Source organism: Sardina pilchardus, chromosome 14 (assembly GCF_963854185.1).
Source record: "Sardina pilchardus chromosome 14, fSarPil1.1, whole genome shotgun sequence".
In the NCBI taxonomy this organism is placed as follows: Eukaryota; Metazoa; Chordata; class Actinopteri; order Clupeiformes; family Clupeidae; genus Sardina; species Sardina pilchardus.
In genome coordinates, this window is record NC_085007.1 from 19,748,490 (window position 1) to 19,763,547 (window position 15,058).

The 15,058-nt window shown below is 40.8% G+C and overlaps 1 protein-coding gene and 1 long non-coding RNA gene across 2 annotated transcripts; both read left to right on the top strand.

Annotated features, from left to right (window-relative positions):
* Positions 1 to 4,026: 4,026 nt before the first annotated feature.
* Positions 4,027 to 7,911, top strand: LOC134101368 (pancreatic secretory granule membrane major glycoprotein GP2-like). Its single transcript, XM_062554992.1, has 10 exons — positions 4,027 to 4,114; positions 4,414 to 4,812; positions 4,962 to 5,021; positions 5,165 to 5,284; positions 5,370 to 5,554; positions 6,270 to 6,433; positions 6,708 to 6,953; positions 7,165 to 7,327; positions 7,545 to 7,644; positions 7,732 to 7,911. The coding sequence occupies exons 1-10, from the start codon at positions 4,081 to 4,083 to the stop codon at positions 7,782 to 7,784; spliced, it is 1,524 nt and encodes a 507-aa protein (XP_062410976.1). The 5' UTR covers positions 4,027 to 4,080; the 3' UTR covers positions 7,785 to 7,911.
* Positions 7,912 to 9,661: 1,750 nt separating this feature from the next.
* LOC134101511 (uncharacterized) lies at positions 9,662 to 12,578 on the top strand. Its single transcript, XR_009941391.1, has 5 exons — positions 9,662 to 9,859; positions 10,691 to 10,763; positions 11,034 to 11,100; positions 11,231 to 11,450; positions 11,926 to 12,578. It is a non-coding gene; the product is annotated as an uncharacterized LOC134101511 (long non-coding RNA).
* Positions 12,579 to 15,058: the final 2,480 nt, after the last annotated feature.

Here is a 15,058-nt window from a genome sequence, read left to right on the forward strand (position 1 = left end):
TTAATCACTGAAAATGAATCGATTCTTAGGAAGGCAAACACGGCCCTGATTGTCCTGGCCAATAGCGAGCAATGCTGAAGCCATACAGAGAACATTCTTAAGGAGCCAAATTGGAGCAACAGGACCAATTTTCGAGATTTCGGTGCCAACCACTTGTTTGCATCCTAGGCAATACAGAAAACGGGCTTGAAGTGTAAAATACCGAACTATACAAGTTGGGGAACACTGAGGGCATTTATGGTTCATTAGCTGAGGACCACCAATCACTGTTTCACTCCTTTAACCCAGTGCATCTCATGGTGGCTGAGCGATGTCAGTAGTAGTGGTTAGTGGTAGGAGGTAGGCATAATCAATTACCCAGTACCATGTCTGCATAATGTCAACAATGTCAGTTACACTAAAGCTATAGCATGCAAACCTTATATTGCCATTTCTATAGTATTTAACAACACAACAAATATAGTGAGTTCAAAGTGTTAGTTTTTTGCATGTCATTTTGAATAGCCAACTGTGAGACGACCCCCAAAACAGGAATGGCTTTACAGGTGGTGGCAACTAGTAATTTTTCCATCTTTATCCTTCTTGACTGATGTTTCACTATTTTTGCAATTTTGTTACTACTGCATAAGCCATTATCTGGAGCCTACAGAGGTTGCACAGGGTAGTCCAACTCCTCCAGAATGGCACACCAATACTTTCCATTGCGAAAAAGACTGCTGTGTCTCCCACTGCAGTCTCAAGAGCATGGAAGAGATTCCAGGAGACAGGCAGTTGCTCTAGGAGAGCAGGGCAGAGTGGTACAGTAGAAGGTCCTTAACCCAATAGCAGGACCAGTATCTGCTCCTTTGTGCAAGGAGGAACAGTAGGAGCTTTGCAAGAGCCCTAATGACCTCCAGCAGGCCGCTGGTGTGAATGTTTCAGACCACATTGTCAGAAACCGACTTCATGAGGGTGACCTGAGGGCCCGATGGCCTCTAGAGGGACCTGTTCACTGCCCTCCAAGGGTATGCCTCCAGACCATTACTGACCCACCACTAAACCGCTCATGCTGAATGATGTTGCAGGCAGCATAACATTCTCCATGACATCTCCAAACCCTTTCATGTCTGTCACACGTGCTCAGGGTGAACCTGCTCTCATTTGTGAAAAGCACAGGGCGCTAGTGCTAGACCTCTCAATATTGCATTCTATGGCAAATGTCTACTGAGCTCCACATTTCATTAAATGTTTTCTTGTTTATTCTTTCCAAAATCATATTCAAAACATCATTCTTGCAGAGGCGCATTTGTGAGGTCACACACTGATGTTGGACGAGGAGAATTAGAGTGGAGACTGAGAGCCAGTCTTCTCGTCCAACATCAATATACAAGGGAACACTTGTTCATAGGAGTATAGCATCAAATCAGTCACACTTGTGGGATAATGATCTGGCTAGTTATGTAACAGAGGTGGTTGTGAATCAGGTTCACCTGCTTTGATGTCAACAAAATGTATGGTGTACTAGAGGGCCAACTATGAGATGACCCCCAAAACAGGAATGGTTTTACAGGTGGTGGCAACTGGTAATTTTTCCATCTTTATCCTTCTTGACTGATTTTTCACTAGTTTTGCATTTGGATAGGGTCAGTGTTACTACTGGTATAAGCCAGTATCTGGAGCAGATGTTGCACAGGTAGTTCAACACTACCTGTGTAGGCACACCAATACTGTACGTACCATTGCCAGAAAGACTGCTGTGTCTTCCAGCATAGTCTCAAGAGCATGGAAGAGATTCCAGGAGACAAGCAGTTGCTCTAGGAGAGCAGGTTGGTAGAAGGTCCTTAACCCAGTAGCAGGACCAGTATCTGCTCCTTTATGCAAGGAGGAACAGTAGGAGCCCTGCTAGAGCCCTACAGAATGACCTCCAGCAGGTCACTGGTGTGAATGTCTCTAGCCACACTGTCAAAAACAGACATCATCAATGTGGCCTGAGGGCCCAATGGCCTCTAGAGGGACCTGTGCTCACTGCCTAGCACCGTGGAGCTCAATTGGCATTTGCCATACAAAATTGGCAGGTCCGCCACTAGTGCCCTGTGCCTTTCACAGATGAGAGCAGGTTCACCCTGAGCACATGTGACAGACATGAAAGGGTCTGGAGATGTCGTGGAGAACATGATGCTGCCTGCAACATCATTCAGCATGACCAATTTGGTGGTGGCCCAGTGATGGTCTGGGGAGGCATACCCTTGGAGGGATACACAGACCTCTGTGGGCAAGACAACAGCACCCTCCCTGCTCTTAGGTATCGGGATGAAATGTTCTGACCCTGTACTGGTGCAGTGGGCCTTGGGTTTCTCCTGGTGCACAAGGATGGCCACATGTGGCGAGATTGTACAGGCAGTTCCTGGAGGATGAAGGAATTGATACCATTGACTGTCCCCCACCCTTGCAATAGAACACCTCTTGGACATTATGTTTTGGTCCATCCAACACCCTCCTTTCATTTCATAACACATTAACCAGTCCATGATGTATCTGATGTGTTTTCAAAGTGTTCCTTTAAATTTGAGCAGTGTATGACCTCACAAATGCACCTCTGGAAGAATTGTCAAAAATTCCCATAAACACACCCCTAAACCTTAAAGTCTTCCCAAAAGAGTTGAAGCTGTTATAGCTGCAAAAAGTGGACCAACGTCACACTTATAGCCCTATGGATTAAGAATTAGATGTCACTTAAGCGCATATGTGAGTCAAGATGACCCAATACTTTCGGCAATATAGTGTAGGTCAACTATATATTAGAGATTACATGTACACTGGCCACGTTTACATGATGTTTTTAATTCTGAATTAGTTTATTCAGAATTAAATAGATCGGAATTAAAATATTCTCCTTCGAGTTTACATGGAAATAATAATTCCGAATTGGCGTTTACATGGAACATACGTTAATTACGCTTTATTGTATTCTGCTGAACGTCTGGGGGTCGGGAAGGGTTCCGATTGGACAGGCGGCGCATGAACGTAGCCTAATAAGGTCTACCGGAAGAAAACAAACTTTAGCTGGCTAGCAACTTTTTTGTCATCTCGGCTTAACGTTACAGCATGGACAATAACATAATGAAAACGAGTTTCACAGTAACTCTGATAATAGGCCTACTATTTAGCCAGCAGCTCGAGAATATTGTCAAGCTTCACGTTTGCTAGCTGAGGAGGAGAAGACTGTCGGAGAAGGGGGGAAGAAGACGGAGCCGAATTAACCATGAAACGAGCATGCGCTTCTTCTTCCTCCTTGTACGAGCATGCGCCAAACAAACGGAATAAACTTTTAATCGGAATAAAGGTTTACATGATCAAGGAGGGGAGTTAATTCCGCTTTAACATCGGAATAAACCAACCACTTAAATCGGAATTAAGTTTAATTCAGAATAATCTTTTTCAAGCGGAATAAGCGTTTACATGGTCTCTTTTAAAGCGGAATTAACTTTTATTCCGATTTAACTTGGTTTTATTCGGAATTAAAGCTCTCATGTAAACGCAGCAATTGTCCCTGGAGAAACTTGGTGTTAAGTGCCTTACTCAAGGGCGCAGTGACAGAAGCTGGGAATCGAACCCACAACTTTCAGACAACTGCACACTAGCTTAACCACCGCACTAAGTTGCCACAGTAAGCATTGTTCCTGAGATGTTATTTATAACCATGATAATACAACCGCTTTATTTTATACAATTTAACTTTCTCACAGAACAGAGAATGGGGTGTCATCACAGCATATTATGTGTGCTGCCTCTGATCGATGATGCTAGCGCATGCAAGCCTACCTTACATTGGCAGACTTTGACCAGATTTGGGAAAGATTTTTGAAAGATTGTAGTCTTTTCACTAATGCCCCTCATTCAAGCATAACTCATAATACATGTGAGCAAAGGGGAAATGTACTTACTTTAAGTCAGTTATTTTATTTAATTAACCGCCAGCCATCAGTTAGATTGCTGATGGCATTTTAGTTGAGAAGCACAGGTGATCATGATTAGTCATTAGAGTGATTTAAAATGCTCACTCTGTTAAAAAATGGCTGATCAGGCAGGAGCAGAGATGCGATGCAGTTGTTTGTAGGCTATATTCTGTGTTTTGGTGAGTTGGCCTGTAAGGCAAGCTGGCTCAATTGATGACTACTGACATACCTTTCCTGTCTATCTGTGGTTTTCAGTCAGTTGTGCAATTATATTATGGGCATGTTTTACCACTGCACAAAATTAAACATATCTAAGTGAATACAAGCAAGAACCAGAATACACTTCTCAATGTTCCATTTTGGTATTACAAAAAAATAATTCTCTGATCCATATTCTGTATATTTTCCATGATGATGTGTATGCTATGCTGATACAAATGTCCTCTATTTATTCATTTAACATCACATATTTGAATAGTGACGCCTGTCTTGACCAGTCCTGGTTTCGACCCCTGTAACGACTACACTATCTTGGATGAACCTTGGAGGGCTACCAACTACACTGATAACTTCAGTCATTGCGACAGTCACGTCTCCTGGCACGGCTGGTACCGGTTGCTCTACCATGGACAGACCATACGGATGCCCGAGGAGTGCGTGCGTTCATCTGCATGCGGTACCGCTGGCCAACTGTGGATGAATGGTCATCACCCTCGACTACAGGATGGGATAGTTACAAGGAAGATATGTAAGGCTTTGGCCTGGCGTAGCTGTTGTTTTCTCAGAAGCCCTCCGATTCAAGTCAAAGCTTGTCCAGGAGACTACTATGTCTACAAGTTTGTCGCGCCCAATGGCTGTTATTATGCTTACTGTGCAGGTATGATAACTGGTCTTTTCGTCATCTTCAGTCTCTTGGACTGTCAACCACGAAACACTTTTTTTTGTCCTCACAATCTGTAGTTCACTAACTGGTTTACTTTTGAGGAGCAGATTATTTTTGTTTTAAAGCCAACAATTGTTTTGTAGATGTGAAGACCATATCCACAAATGTTTCTCCTACATCTGCACCTGTGCAAACCTCAACAGGTAATTTAAAAAAAAAACTGTTTTATCCATTCCCTGTGAAGTATGATATGTGTTCTCTGAGAGATTATAAGGAATAATATATCTCTTATGTATCATGAAGTGAGAAGCATGCACAGTATACGCTCCTTCCTATCCCTGTGTAGTCTCTACAAACCCTTGCGATGAAGCCAACTGCGTAGAAGATGAGGTATGTGGGGAAGTAAATGGAATCTATGGCTGTTTGTGCAAGAAGAGCCATCACCTTCCTGCCCCAGAGTCATTTGGTAAGCCATTCAGAGATGAGATTTATGGATGTTCGCATTAGATACACATGTAGGCCTACATGTACAACATCTGTCCCTCTCTCAGGTTTGGTTGCCACATGTCACAATAGCTCCTGCTGGATCTCACTGTCCCGCTGCCTCCTCTTTGAGGCTGGCTTTCCTGCTCAAGTTCTACACCTCAGCGACGTGAACTGCACCGGCACAGTCCAAGATGGACGGGTGGAGTTCCATTTCAACAATGACGACCAGAAATGCGGAACAGTTCTAAAGGTGAAGAGCAAAAAAAAAAAAAACGTTTTATCAACCTCAACATCTACCAAAACCTCTCATAACCTTCAGTAAATAGATTAACATATAAATTCAAATTCAGGGTTTTCTTTCATCAGTGGTTCCATGTTGGTGGAATGGGTTGCCCAACTCTTTGTTCTATTGTAGTTTTGAGTCTTTTAAGAGGAGTCTTAAGGCATATTCAATATGCACTTATTAGCATTTCTTATGATTAAGGTTTGTGGCGTTGTTTTGTTTCCATTAGGCCATTGATTGAATTGACATTGTTTTTATTATTGCTTATTACTCCATATATTGTTATTATATAATTGATTGAATGGCTTTATTGTTTTTTTTTTCACTGTTTTCCCATTTAATTGTTTTATTTTCATTATACTGTAGTTTTGCTGATATTGACTGTTAATTGTTTATGTTGCTATTCTCTTTAGTCGTCACAGTCTGATCAACTGCTAAATTTAATTATGGTGTTTTGTTTATGTCGCTCTGGACAAAAGCGTCTGCTAAGCAACATAACCGAAATTAGCTAAATAAAACAGACGTGCCTTAATGGGTTTTTTTTAAATCTTTTTTTCTCATAGATGTGGAGTATCTGAAGTAAAAGCAACAGTGACAGAACAATATCCCAAAAAAAACATTTCCTGTTCTGGTTGTGCTGACTATGAAAATGATAATCTATTTGTTTGGTTTTTTTTTTCAGGCCAATAAAACCCACTTCATCTACGAGAATTCTATTGAGGGTAAAGCCGACTCTGCAGAAGGTCTTATTATTAGCAGACCGAGACAACTGAGCCTGCAGTTTGTCTGTGAATATCCTATTAAACGCAATGCTTCCATCGGTATGGCGACCCATGTCTTAAAAAGGTGAAATGCCGCATCACCACATTTTGTATGATGAGTCATGGCCCCACCTTAATTTAATTTATGGAGCCAAATGTACAAATGTATAAATACAGCCTCATTTATTGAAATACTTTGAGGCAAAGTCCTTTCAATAAGTTGACTTTATAATAGATTTTAATCAAAATCCAATGGATGCATAGCTTTCTTAACTGTAATGCACTGCAAAAAAATATGTTTTATCCGTATAGAATTGGCAGTGAACAAGTGCTCTCTAATGCACCTAACATGCCTGCAGTGTTATACACCTGAAGTTGCCTGCAGCACATGGGACATACCAAGTTCATATCACTCCATATAAGGATACAGAGTTCACACAGCAGTTCAGTGGCAATGAGACGGGCCAACCTGATGAGATGATGTGCATATCGGTGGACGTGGAAGGAGTGGACAGCCGCCAGTTCTCCAGTGTACTGGACTCCTGTTGGGCCACACCCGTCCATGATTCAACTTCTTCCACCAACTGGGACCTCATCACTAATCAGTTTGTTAACATCAAATAACAATTGCCGTTAACATGTTAAATTCTCACACCATTGGTCCGAATTCATCCTCCGAAACTAAATGCACTGTACCAGACTAATTCTCTAAGTATTATACTTCACTGCCCTAAAACGGCAGATTTTTGCTGTTCATGTTCGTGTCCCTGTCTCTGCATACTGTCTTTTATAGTCCCTTATGCTCACCTCTTACAGGTGTCCCAACCCGAAAGATGGCACAGTGAAGGTGCTGAGAAATGGGGTGTCCACAAGCAGCCGTTTCTCCTTCAGGATGTTCACCTTCGGTGAGACCCCATCTCCAGTGTACCTCCACTGTAGCCTTCACCTCTGCCCTCTGGAGAGCAACAGCTGCATCCCGGTGAGCCTCAATGGTGCATCTCCACGTCTTATGGAGTTGGATGTCTGTTGAGAAGATCTTGAGATTATGAATTATTATGGTGTGAACTTCAGTGCAGAACGTAATAGAATAGTAAATGAGAGTACCTCATCAGGCTCTCTAGTTTGTTCATATATTAGACAAATAAACAACAACAAATGTCTGTATCATGTTCAACACATGTACTCCCCCTCCGCAGAACTGTGACCATGTCCATCAGCACCAAGCCCACACATCTGCAGGCTACGAAGATACTGTCACTGTTTCTTATGGGCCACTATTCCATGGTATACATACAGGTAAATGGTTACAACATGTAGCTGAGGTTTTCAGACTTGCAACATAATTTGTTTCTTAGTTCTGTCTCTGTCTCTGTCTCTGTCTAGATATGCTGAACGTCCTGGCTCCACTGCCAAAGAGACCCTCTCCTAAGTTGTAAACATTGGTCATTTCCATTCCTGGACAGCTGTGCTGTGTGGTTTAAAAAATGATAATAAAGACATACTTTTGATTAAAAAAAAATATATATGAATAATAAATCATATAATTTATAAATGAATAAATGAAAATAGTAGTACAAAGTTCAGTATCTGCCTGATTCAATGCATTCTGGGTCAATCTAGTGTGCCCCAAGGTCAAATAAAAAACTCAGAGGAATGTTCAGTTTTTCATTGAAAGGTTGGGCAATTAATTGGTAGAGGTAGGCCTACAGTAGACTACATTTTTAACATTTCATTAAAGAGGACATAGAATGGATGAAATGTGTATTACACTGTTCTCTGATGTTAAAATAGTATATATTCAACTTTGATTTTAAAAAATTAACTCAATTGCAATTTTACAAGTCTAATTAAAACCATATATTTAGGCTGGGTATTGAAATGGTCTGTTTGACCAAATGGCGCCCTCTTTGGCAACCACAATTGAACTTCAATGGCTTTGCGATGTCTGACATCATAAGCAGGCTCTTTTCTAACTCGCACATTTTTTAGTGCCTATTTCTAAGTTCAAGATTTTCATATGAAGGAGGGCACAACCATGCCTGATGTTTATGATAGCTCTTTGTTTATGCACAACCTCTCATTCATGAAAACCAATTCTATGTCTCCTTTTCATTTTGATTTTGCTAACAGTGAAGGTATCCTACTCCAACCCATTAGGTGGCGGCATTCGTAATTGTATGACTACACCGATTTTCATTTTAAGCTAAGTAGAGGAAAGATGCATCCATCCCAGAGGACCATCATAGGGTGCCTCCGTCTATGGGTGCCTCCCAACATGCCTCCTCGATCCTCGATGCTCGATCCTCGAGGGGCGTTCCCACTGATCTATAACTAACACTGGATAGACTATCCCATTGTTTCCCCCCCATCATTCTTTATGTAGATCAGTGAGGATTGAGGCCCGAGGTGCGAGGGAGGACGTATAAACGCTGCATTAGAGGCACCTATAGACATTCAGTGCCTCTCATGTAAAGTTTATACGTCCTCCCTCGCTCCTCGGGCCTCGATCCTCACTGATCTACATAAAGAATGATGGGGCGGCAACAACGATAGTCTATCCCTTCGTCTATCTTTCTTTATCAGTGAGGATCGAGGCCAAAGGAGCGAGGGAGGACGTGTAAACTTTGCATGAGAGGCACCCATTGACATAAAGCACAGCAAAGCAGAAATTAAAAGTATAGCCAAGTCTAGCCAAGTCGCAGGCAAGTGGCAACACATGTGGGACACTGAGAGTACAGAACGACAATGTTACAGTATCCCGAGTCAGATTGGAAAGGGTAGAGATACATGCAGTAGCAAACAGGAGGAAGATGCGTTCTCAAGAATGCGACTAGGACACACGGCACTCAATAACACTCTAGTCTGTACATCACAAAGAAACATGTTGATGGAACCTGTGAGTGTAGTGACAGCCAGGAAACCATAGAACATGTACTTATGCAATGTCCTAAATACCACATAGACAGACAGAGGTTGGCTAGTCAACTAGAGGAGAAAGAAGTTGAGTTCAATCTCCAGAACATACAGCTGCTAAGCACAGGCGGAACCTGTTTTAGCTATCTGTGTAGTGTCTGAAAAGCACTGGGCTGATCAATAGAATCTATTTTCTTTGTTTTCATTATTGTTTTTTATTATTATTTTTTGTTTGTTGTTTGTTTGTTTTAAACCTAGTTAGGCCTACTGATTCACACTCCAGTCCAGATGGTGGCGGTAATGCTCGATAAAAGCTGGCTGCCAACCGCCATTAAACCAGAAGAAGAAAAAGATGCATCCATCCAGTTCCGTGGAGCCAGCGACAGTAACATAGACCTAAAAGAAATGGACAAACAGACTCCGTCGTTCTCAATGAGAGGGGGCTGAAACAAAAAATCGTTTCCTGTTCATCGTACTGCGCAGACTCAAACTCATTTTGTGACGTTGGCCGCCCTGAACATTGCTGTAACTCGTCTGATAGATGTTCATACAGATATTTTGCCATTCGACCTCGACTGACTGCGATTTCTTGGATCTTGTAAGTACAATCTGATTCTTTTTTAAACATATTTTTAGTCTTTGTCTGAATCACTCATTTCTTGCAAAATGGTATTTCTGTACTGTTAAGTTGATGATCACGTTTTTAAAAACCTACATCGAATAGATTAATAAAGCGTTAGACTCGCTAAAGTCTAGCTATGGCTAAAGTCTGAAGTGGATAGCAAAAGAAAACCGTTAGAGGCAGACAGGCTAACTTTTTACTGTTCATTATAGTTTCACTAACGTCAATCGTAATGTCGACCGTCAGTATTTATCAGTATTTATCAGTAGATTGTAAATTATTAGAAGTGTTATATCCTTAGTAGTGTTTGTACTCTAGGCGCCAGTTAGCATGTAACAGCATGTGAATGAATGAACTGGCCACACTAGCATGGTGCATTTATACCTGACGATCTCTTTCAAGACATTTGAATAAAAAACGGACATCATGGTTAGTATTTATAGGGTCTGTCCATGTGGTCCCTAGCCTGGTTTGTCTGAGAATTAAGTAGAAATATCCTTTAGAAGTGTTTGTACTTTAGGCGCTAGTTAGCATGTAACAGCATCTGAATGAATGAACTGACCACTACTGTATGGTGCATTTATACCTGACGATCTCTTTCAAGTCATTTAAATAAAACATGGATATCATGGTTAGTATTTGTAGAGTCTGTAAATGTGGTCCCTTGCTTGGTTTGTCTGAAAATTAAGTGGAAATATCCTTTAGAAGTGTTTGTACTTTAGGCGCTAGTTAGCATGTGCCAGGTGTCATACCATTGCAGTAATCATCTCACTAAACACGTCTTTTCATATCCAATCTGTTCAACAGAGTTTACCAGTCAGACCACTACACCTTTGCCAGCACCACCACCCAGCAAGCTTCATCAACTCCAGCCATGCCGGTAAATACATAATACAGTGCCTATTGACAGCCTACACACCCCTGTTCAAATGCCAGTAGCTTGGTTCATTGTTAAATCCTGTTCTTAAATGTGTTATTGTGTTTTGGAAAGGTATTGCATTACATTACTCTTCACCTTTTGCTTTTGTAGTAGAAAACATGTTGATGGTAGTGAAAAGGTAGTAAATTCAGCTCAATTTTTTGTATGAACCCTGCCATAGCAGTAATCATCTCACTAAATACGCCTTTTCATTTCTAATCTGTTCAACAGAGTTTACCAGTCAGACCTACACCTCCGTCAAATTCGCTCACAACGCTGCCAATAACACCCCAGCAAGGTAGAACTGCATTTTCATTAATCTGGCACCAATATCAAGGGAGAAACAAGCCATGAATGTCTGTCACAACTTCTTTGCATCTTTACTTTTTGTGTCATGCCAATTCCAATCTATTCCTTTTGATTCATAGATTTTTACAGACTTGTTCTGCAGCACTTCCGAACAATTGAGGAGGAGCTGGGGTAAAGCAGCAGGTGGCTGTGAACACATCTATGCTGCAGAAGCTAGGTGGTGGTGGTGTGGCGGATCTTGGCCTCGTGGAGGACAACAACAGGCCATTGAGTAATGTTGAGGACCTGGACGAGTTGGAGAGGCGGCTTGCATCCGATGTGGACCTGAAAAATCAACTGGTATGTCTGTTTTTTAAGTGTTTTGCCATGTGATTATTGTAGGCATAAAGTCCTAGCCTGGCTCTCGTAATGAATGTGGCTCTGCCTTGCTTTAATGTGGACTTACTCACTGATTCAAAAATACTATTCAAATCACGGAATGGGTGTCGGGAAGTGAGACCATGTGAGTAGCCATTGTTATCTGAAACAACTGTCGCATTTCACATCTCTTTTCCCTTCCCCACTACATTTTTGGGGAACAGACATCATATATTGAGAGCCACGTTATTCAACTCCTTGAGTGTTGTTAAACTTGAATCTCATTCCCAAGTGGAGCGTTGTGTGCTTGATACATGACATGTTGTCACTTTTTGTCATCATATATACCCTCTGTATTTGATGGTTGTGCATGAAATAGCAAAACAGCTTAAGCTGAAAACAGCTAAGATGTTTGACTGGAAGTTATGCCATTGTAATTTTGGTCTTTGTATTTCAGGTGAACATACTTGGGAGGGAAAACCACCGAGATGCTGTTAAGAGGATGCTGAGCCGGGCTTTGAGGAGGTCCCTGGCGCTCCAAATTAATTAGACTGGTGCAGCAGGAAAGGTGGCTTTTAAGTCCTTACACCTGAAGAGTGTGTTGCATATTAATATCATTATTAAAAATAATTTTAATAAATTGTTTAAGCATGTAGAAGAAATAAAGCATGTAAATGAGCATGTAAAAGAAATAAATAAACAAAATGTATTGAACCTAATACTATGTGTGGTGAGTCTGTGTGATAGTTGCTGAGGATAAATGTTTTTATATTGGATTATTAAATTACAGAATACATTTATAGGTTTCTCATCAGCAGGCACTGTCTTCACCTTAGTAAATTTGGTAACTTTGGTAAGCCCTGTAAATAATTGTAAATTGTTCTGATTGAGGGCAAATGGAAAGTGTTATAATGTATTATTGCTATATTTTAGTACATCATTTTAATTATTAAGGCCATAAATAAGGCCAATTAGAAGCTGGTGGGTAGTAAGCGGCAAAAGGGTGGCCCTTTATCTGGAGCCGCTTCTGAGCCGCCGGTGGACCGCTAGAGAACCGATGAGCAAAACTCCAGCGGGCCACTGGTGGGTACCGCCGTTGGACCGCCAACTCTGCCGCCGGTGGGCCGCCAGTGGGCCACTGACCTATTGCTATCTGGGTGTCTGTACTGTGACACAATATCAAAGCAACACACACAGATAAATAGTGACAGACACATTTTTGTTTTTTGGAGTTTTGAGAGGTTTTGGACACTTGAGAATGCCTAAATGCACCTATTAGGAATTGCTGTGTAGCACCTACAGTACATACATCTATATGTCTGCTCCAAACGTTGTGCAGTACCTCCCAAGACCATGATGAATCAGGAAATGCATGACCTGCACATACTGTAAACTCTACGACAGTAAACCTCAAAAACAATAGGCAACTTTTATTTTTTGTATATGATGTTGTGAAAAAGAAACTTCATGAAGTAAATAAAATCCTGAAGGTAAATCTATATCTTGGCCCATGTCATGTGTCTTTAATTTAAGCCCTGAGTGATCATTGTGCTGCCCGTGGAAATTGGCATTGTTATTGTATAAAAACAAATCGTTCAAAATTTGTTCAAAATTTGGCAAGAATCTCCATCTGCATTAAGAGATTAAAGTGCAGTATTTCCGCAGTGGAGGCAACACACTACTGAATTTGTTATCACTTATTACTATTTATTAAGCTCTAGTAATAAATAAACAGTGATCAGTCATTAAAGTTAAACATTTATTTATGTATGTATTTATTACGTTGAACATTCATTACATATCAAGCAGAGTAGAAGATATCAAGTCGTGTTCATGTTGAAAACTACCACACATGATCATCTTCAAAACATTAATGGAGGAGAAAAAAGTTTGAGTCTTCTTTTCCAACGTTCGTTTTTAATATTAATATTATGTTGTCTTGCCTATAGGCAAAGTCTTTTTAAAGACATATATAAGTGTCTCTGCTATAGGTAATGCTTTACCCTATCAAACAGTAGGCTACCGTGGGCTATACGCTTTTTCACTGATCTTGTGAATGACTTTCCGTCATGGTTTTCGTGCAGGCTGGACTGAGCTCTAACACATAGCTCTAACAGCCAACACTGAGCTTCTGATCCAGACATTACGGGAAATGTGACGTCGAACGTTAGCTTCCCTACAACCGACATGCTAAAATACTTCTTTACGGGAAACCAACGTAATATACGGGGAAACAGTGAATTAATTTTGACCTCGATACCCTATATAGAATACACAGAAGCTATAAGGGAGACAAAGGGCACATGTTACATGAAGTTATGGGATCGCAAAAATCTGAAAGTCTATGGCCGTCCAAGGGAGTTAGCAGAGTGTTGATCACCAGCTCATTTCGTGTTTCTACTTCCGGGAATATGCCTGCCCCCTTGGACAGTAAGCGACAGTACGCGACAATAGCGGGCAAGATGGCGGCGAAAAATGTCAAAATAAAGGTACACACGAACGATCAGATAAAGTAGGTCAATATTCGTTTTTGAGAGTATTTCAACGGTTTGCACGAAATGTATGCATGTTGCTGCAACGTAGCCTATTTAATCACGTGTAAATGTTGTAATTGTAGCAGAGTTTTAACGCTAATGTGCTTGAAATTAAACGGAAGTGACCTCACGCAACACCTTTCTCAATGCAAAGCCAGACGAACGTCTCCATGCCCTGATATAGGCAGAAAATGTCTAATAAGGGATTAAGTAGAACGGCTCTGATATAGGTTACTGACTGCTAACAGAGAGTGGAAAAAACAAACATATAAGAAAGGGATAATAATGTATTAAACGTAGGTTACATATATAACATATATAGGCTAAATGCTGTATATGATTATCATGCAAGAAAATAATTGTGGAAGGATGACCTTTTCCATAAACATCACCCAAAATAACCCCATTATAAAAAAACTCAAACTTATCAGTTAAAATGTTTACAACCAATAATGTCAACTTGTATGTTTTCACATGTAGGCATAGCCTAAATATGACATAAATTAGCCTACATGTATGAAATATGTTAATCGCCCCACCCCGACAGGTCATCACTGTATCAAATCACATACAAGGCATGTCAGGAAACACCCTTTAAGGAAAAACGGATATCAAATTCACCTTTGTAAGTACCAGGCTATGTAACTCCGTACCAACTTAAACTTTAAGCCTGTCACTGACACATAGGCCTACTGTTGAATTTCAAATTGTGCTGCTGTGAAAACAAGTTGTGCATATTTGAAAGGGGGGTAAAATTAAATCCTTATGACAGAATATAGGCCTACATTAGCCTAATATTTATACCAAGTTTGCTTTTAGGTACAAGGCATCAAGTCTGTACTGAGTCATGTGCACATAGCCTACTGCTGAACTTCAAATTGTGTGACTGTGAAAAAACTAAATTGTGCATATGTCAAAGGGGGGTGAAATGTAATCCTTATAATGTGTACTTTCAGGATATATATAAATGTTTATACCAAATTCGCCTTTGTAGGTACCAGGCCATAGTGTACTGAATCACTAAGCGTTACGTTGACACACTTTTGAAATTCAAAT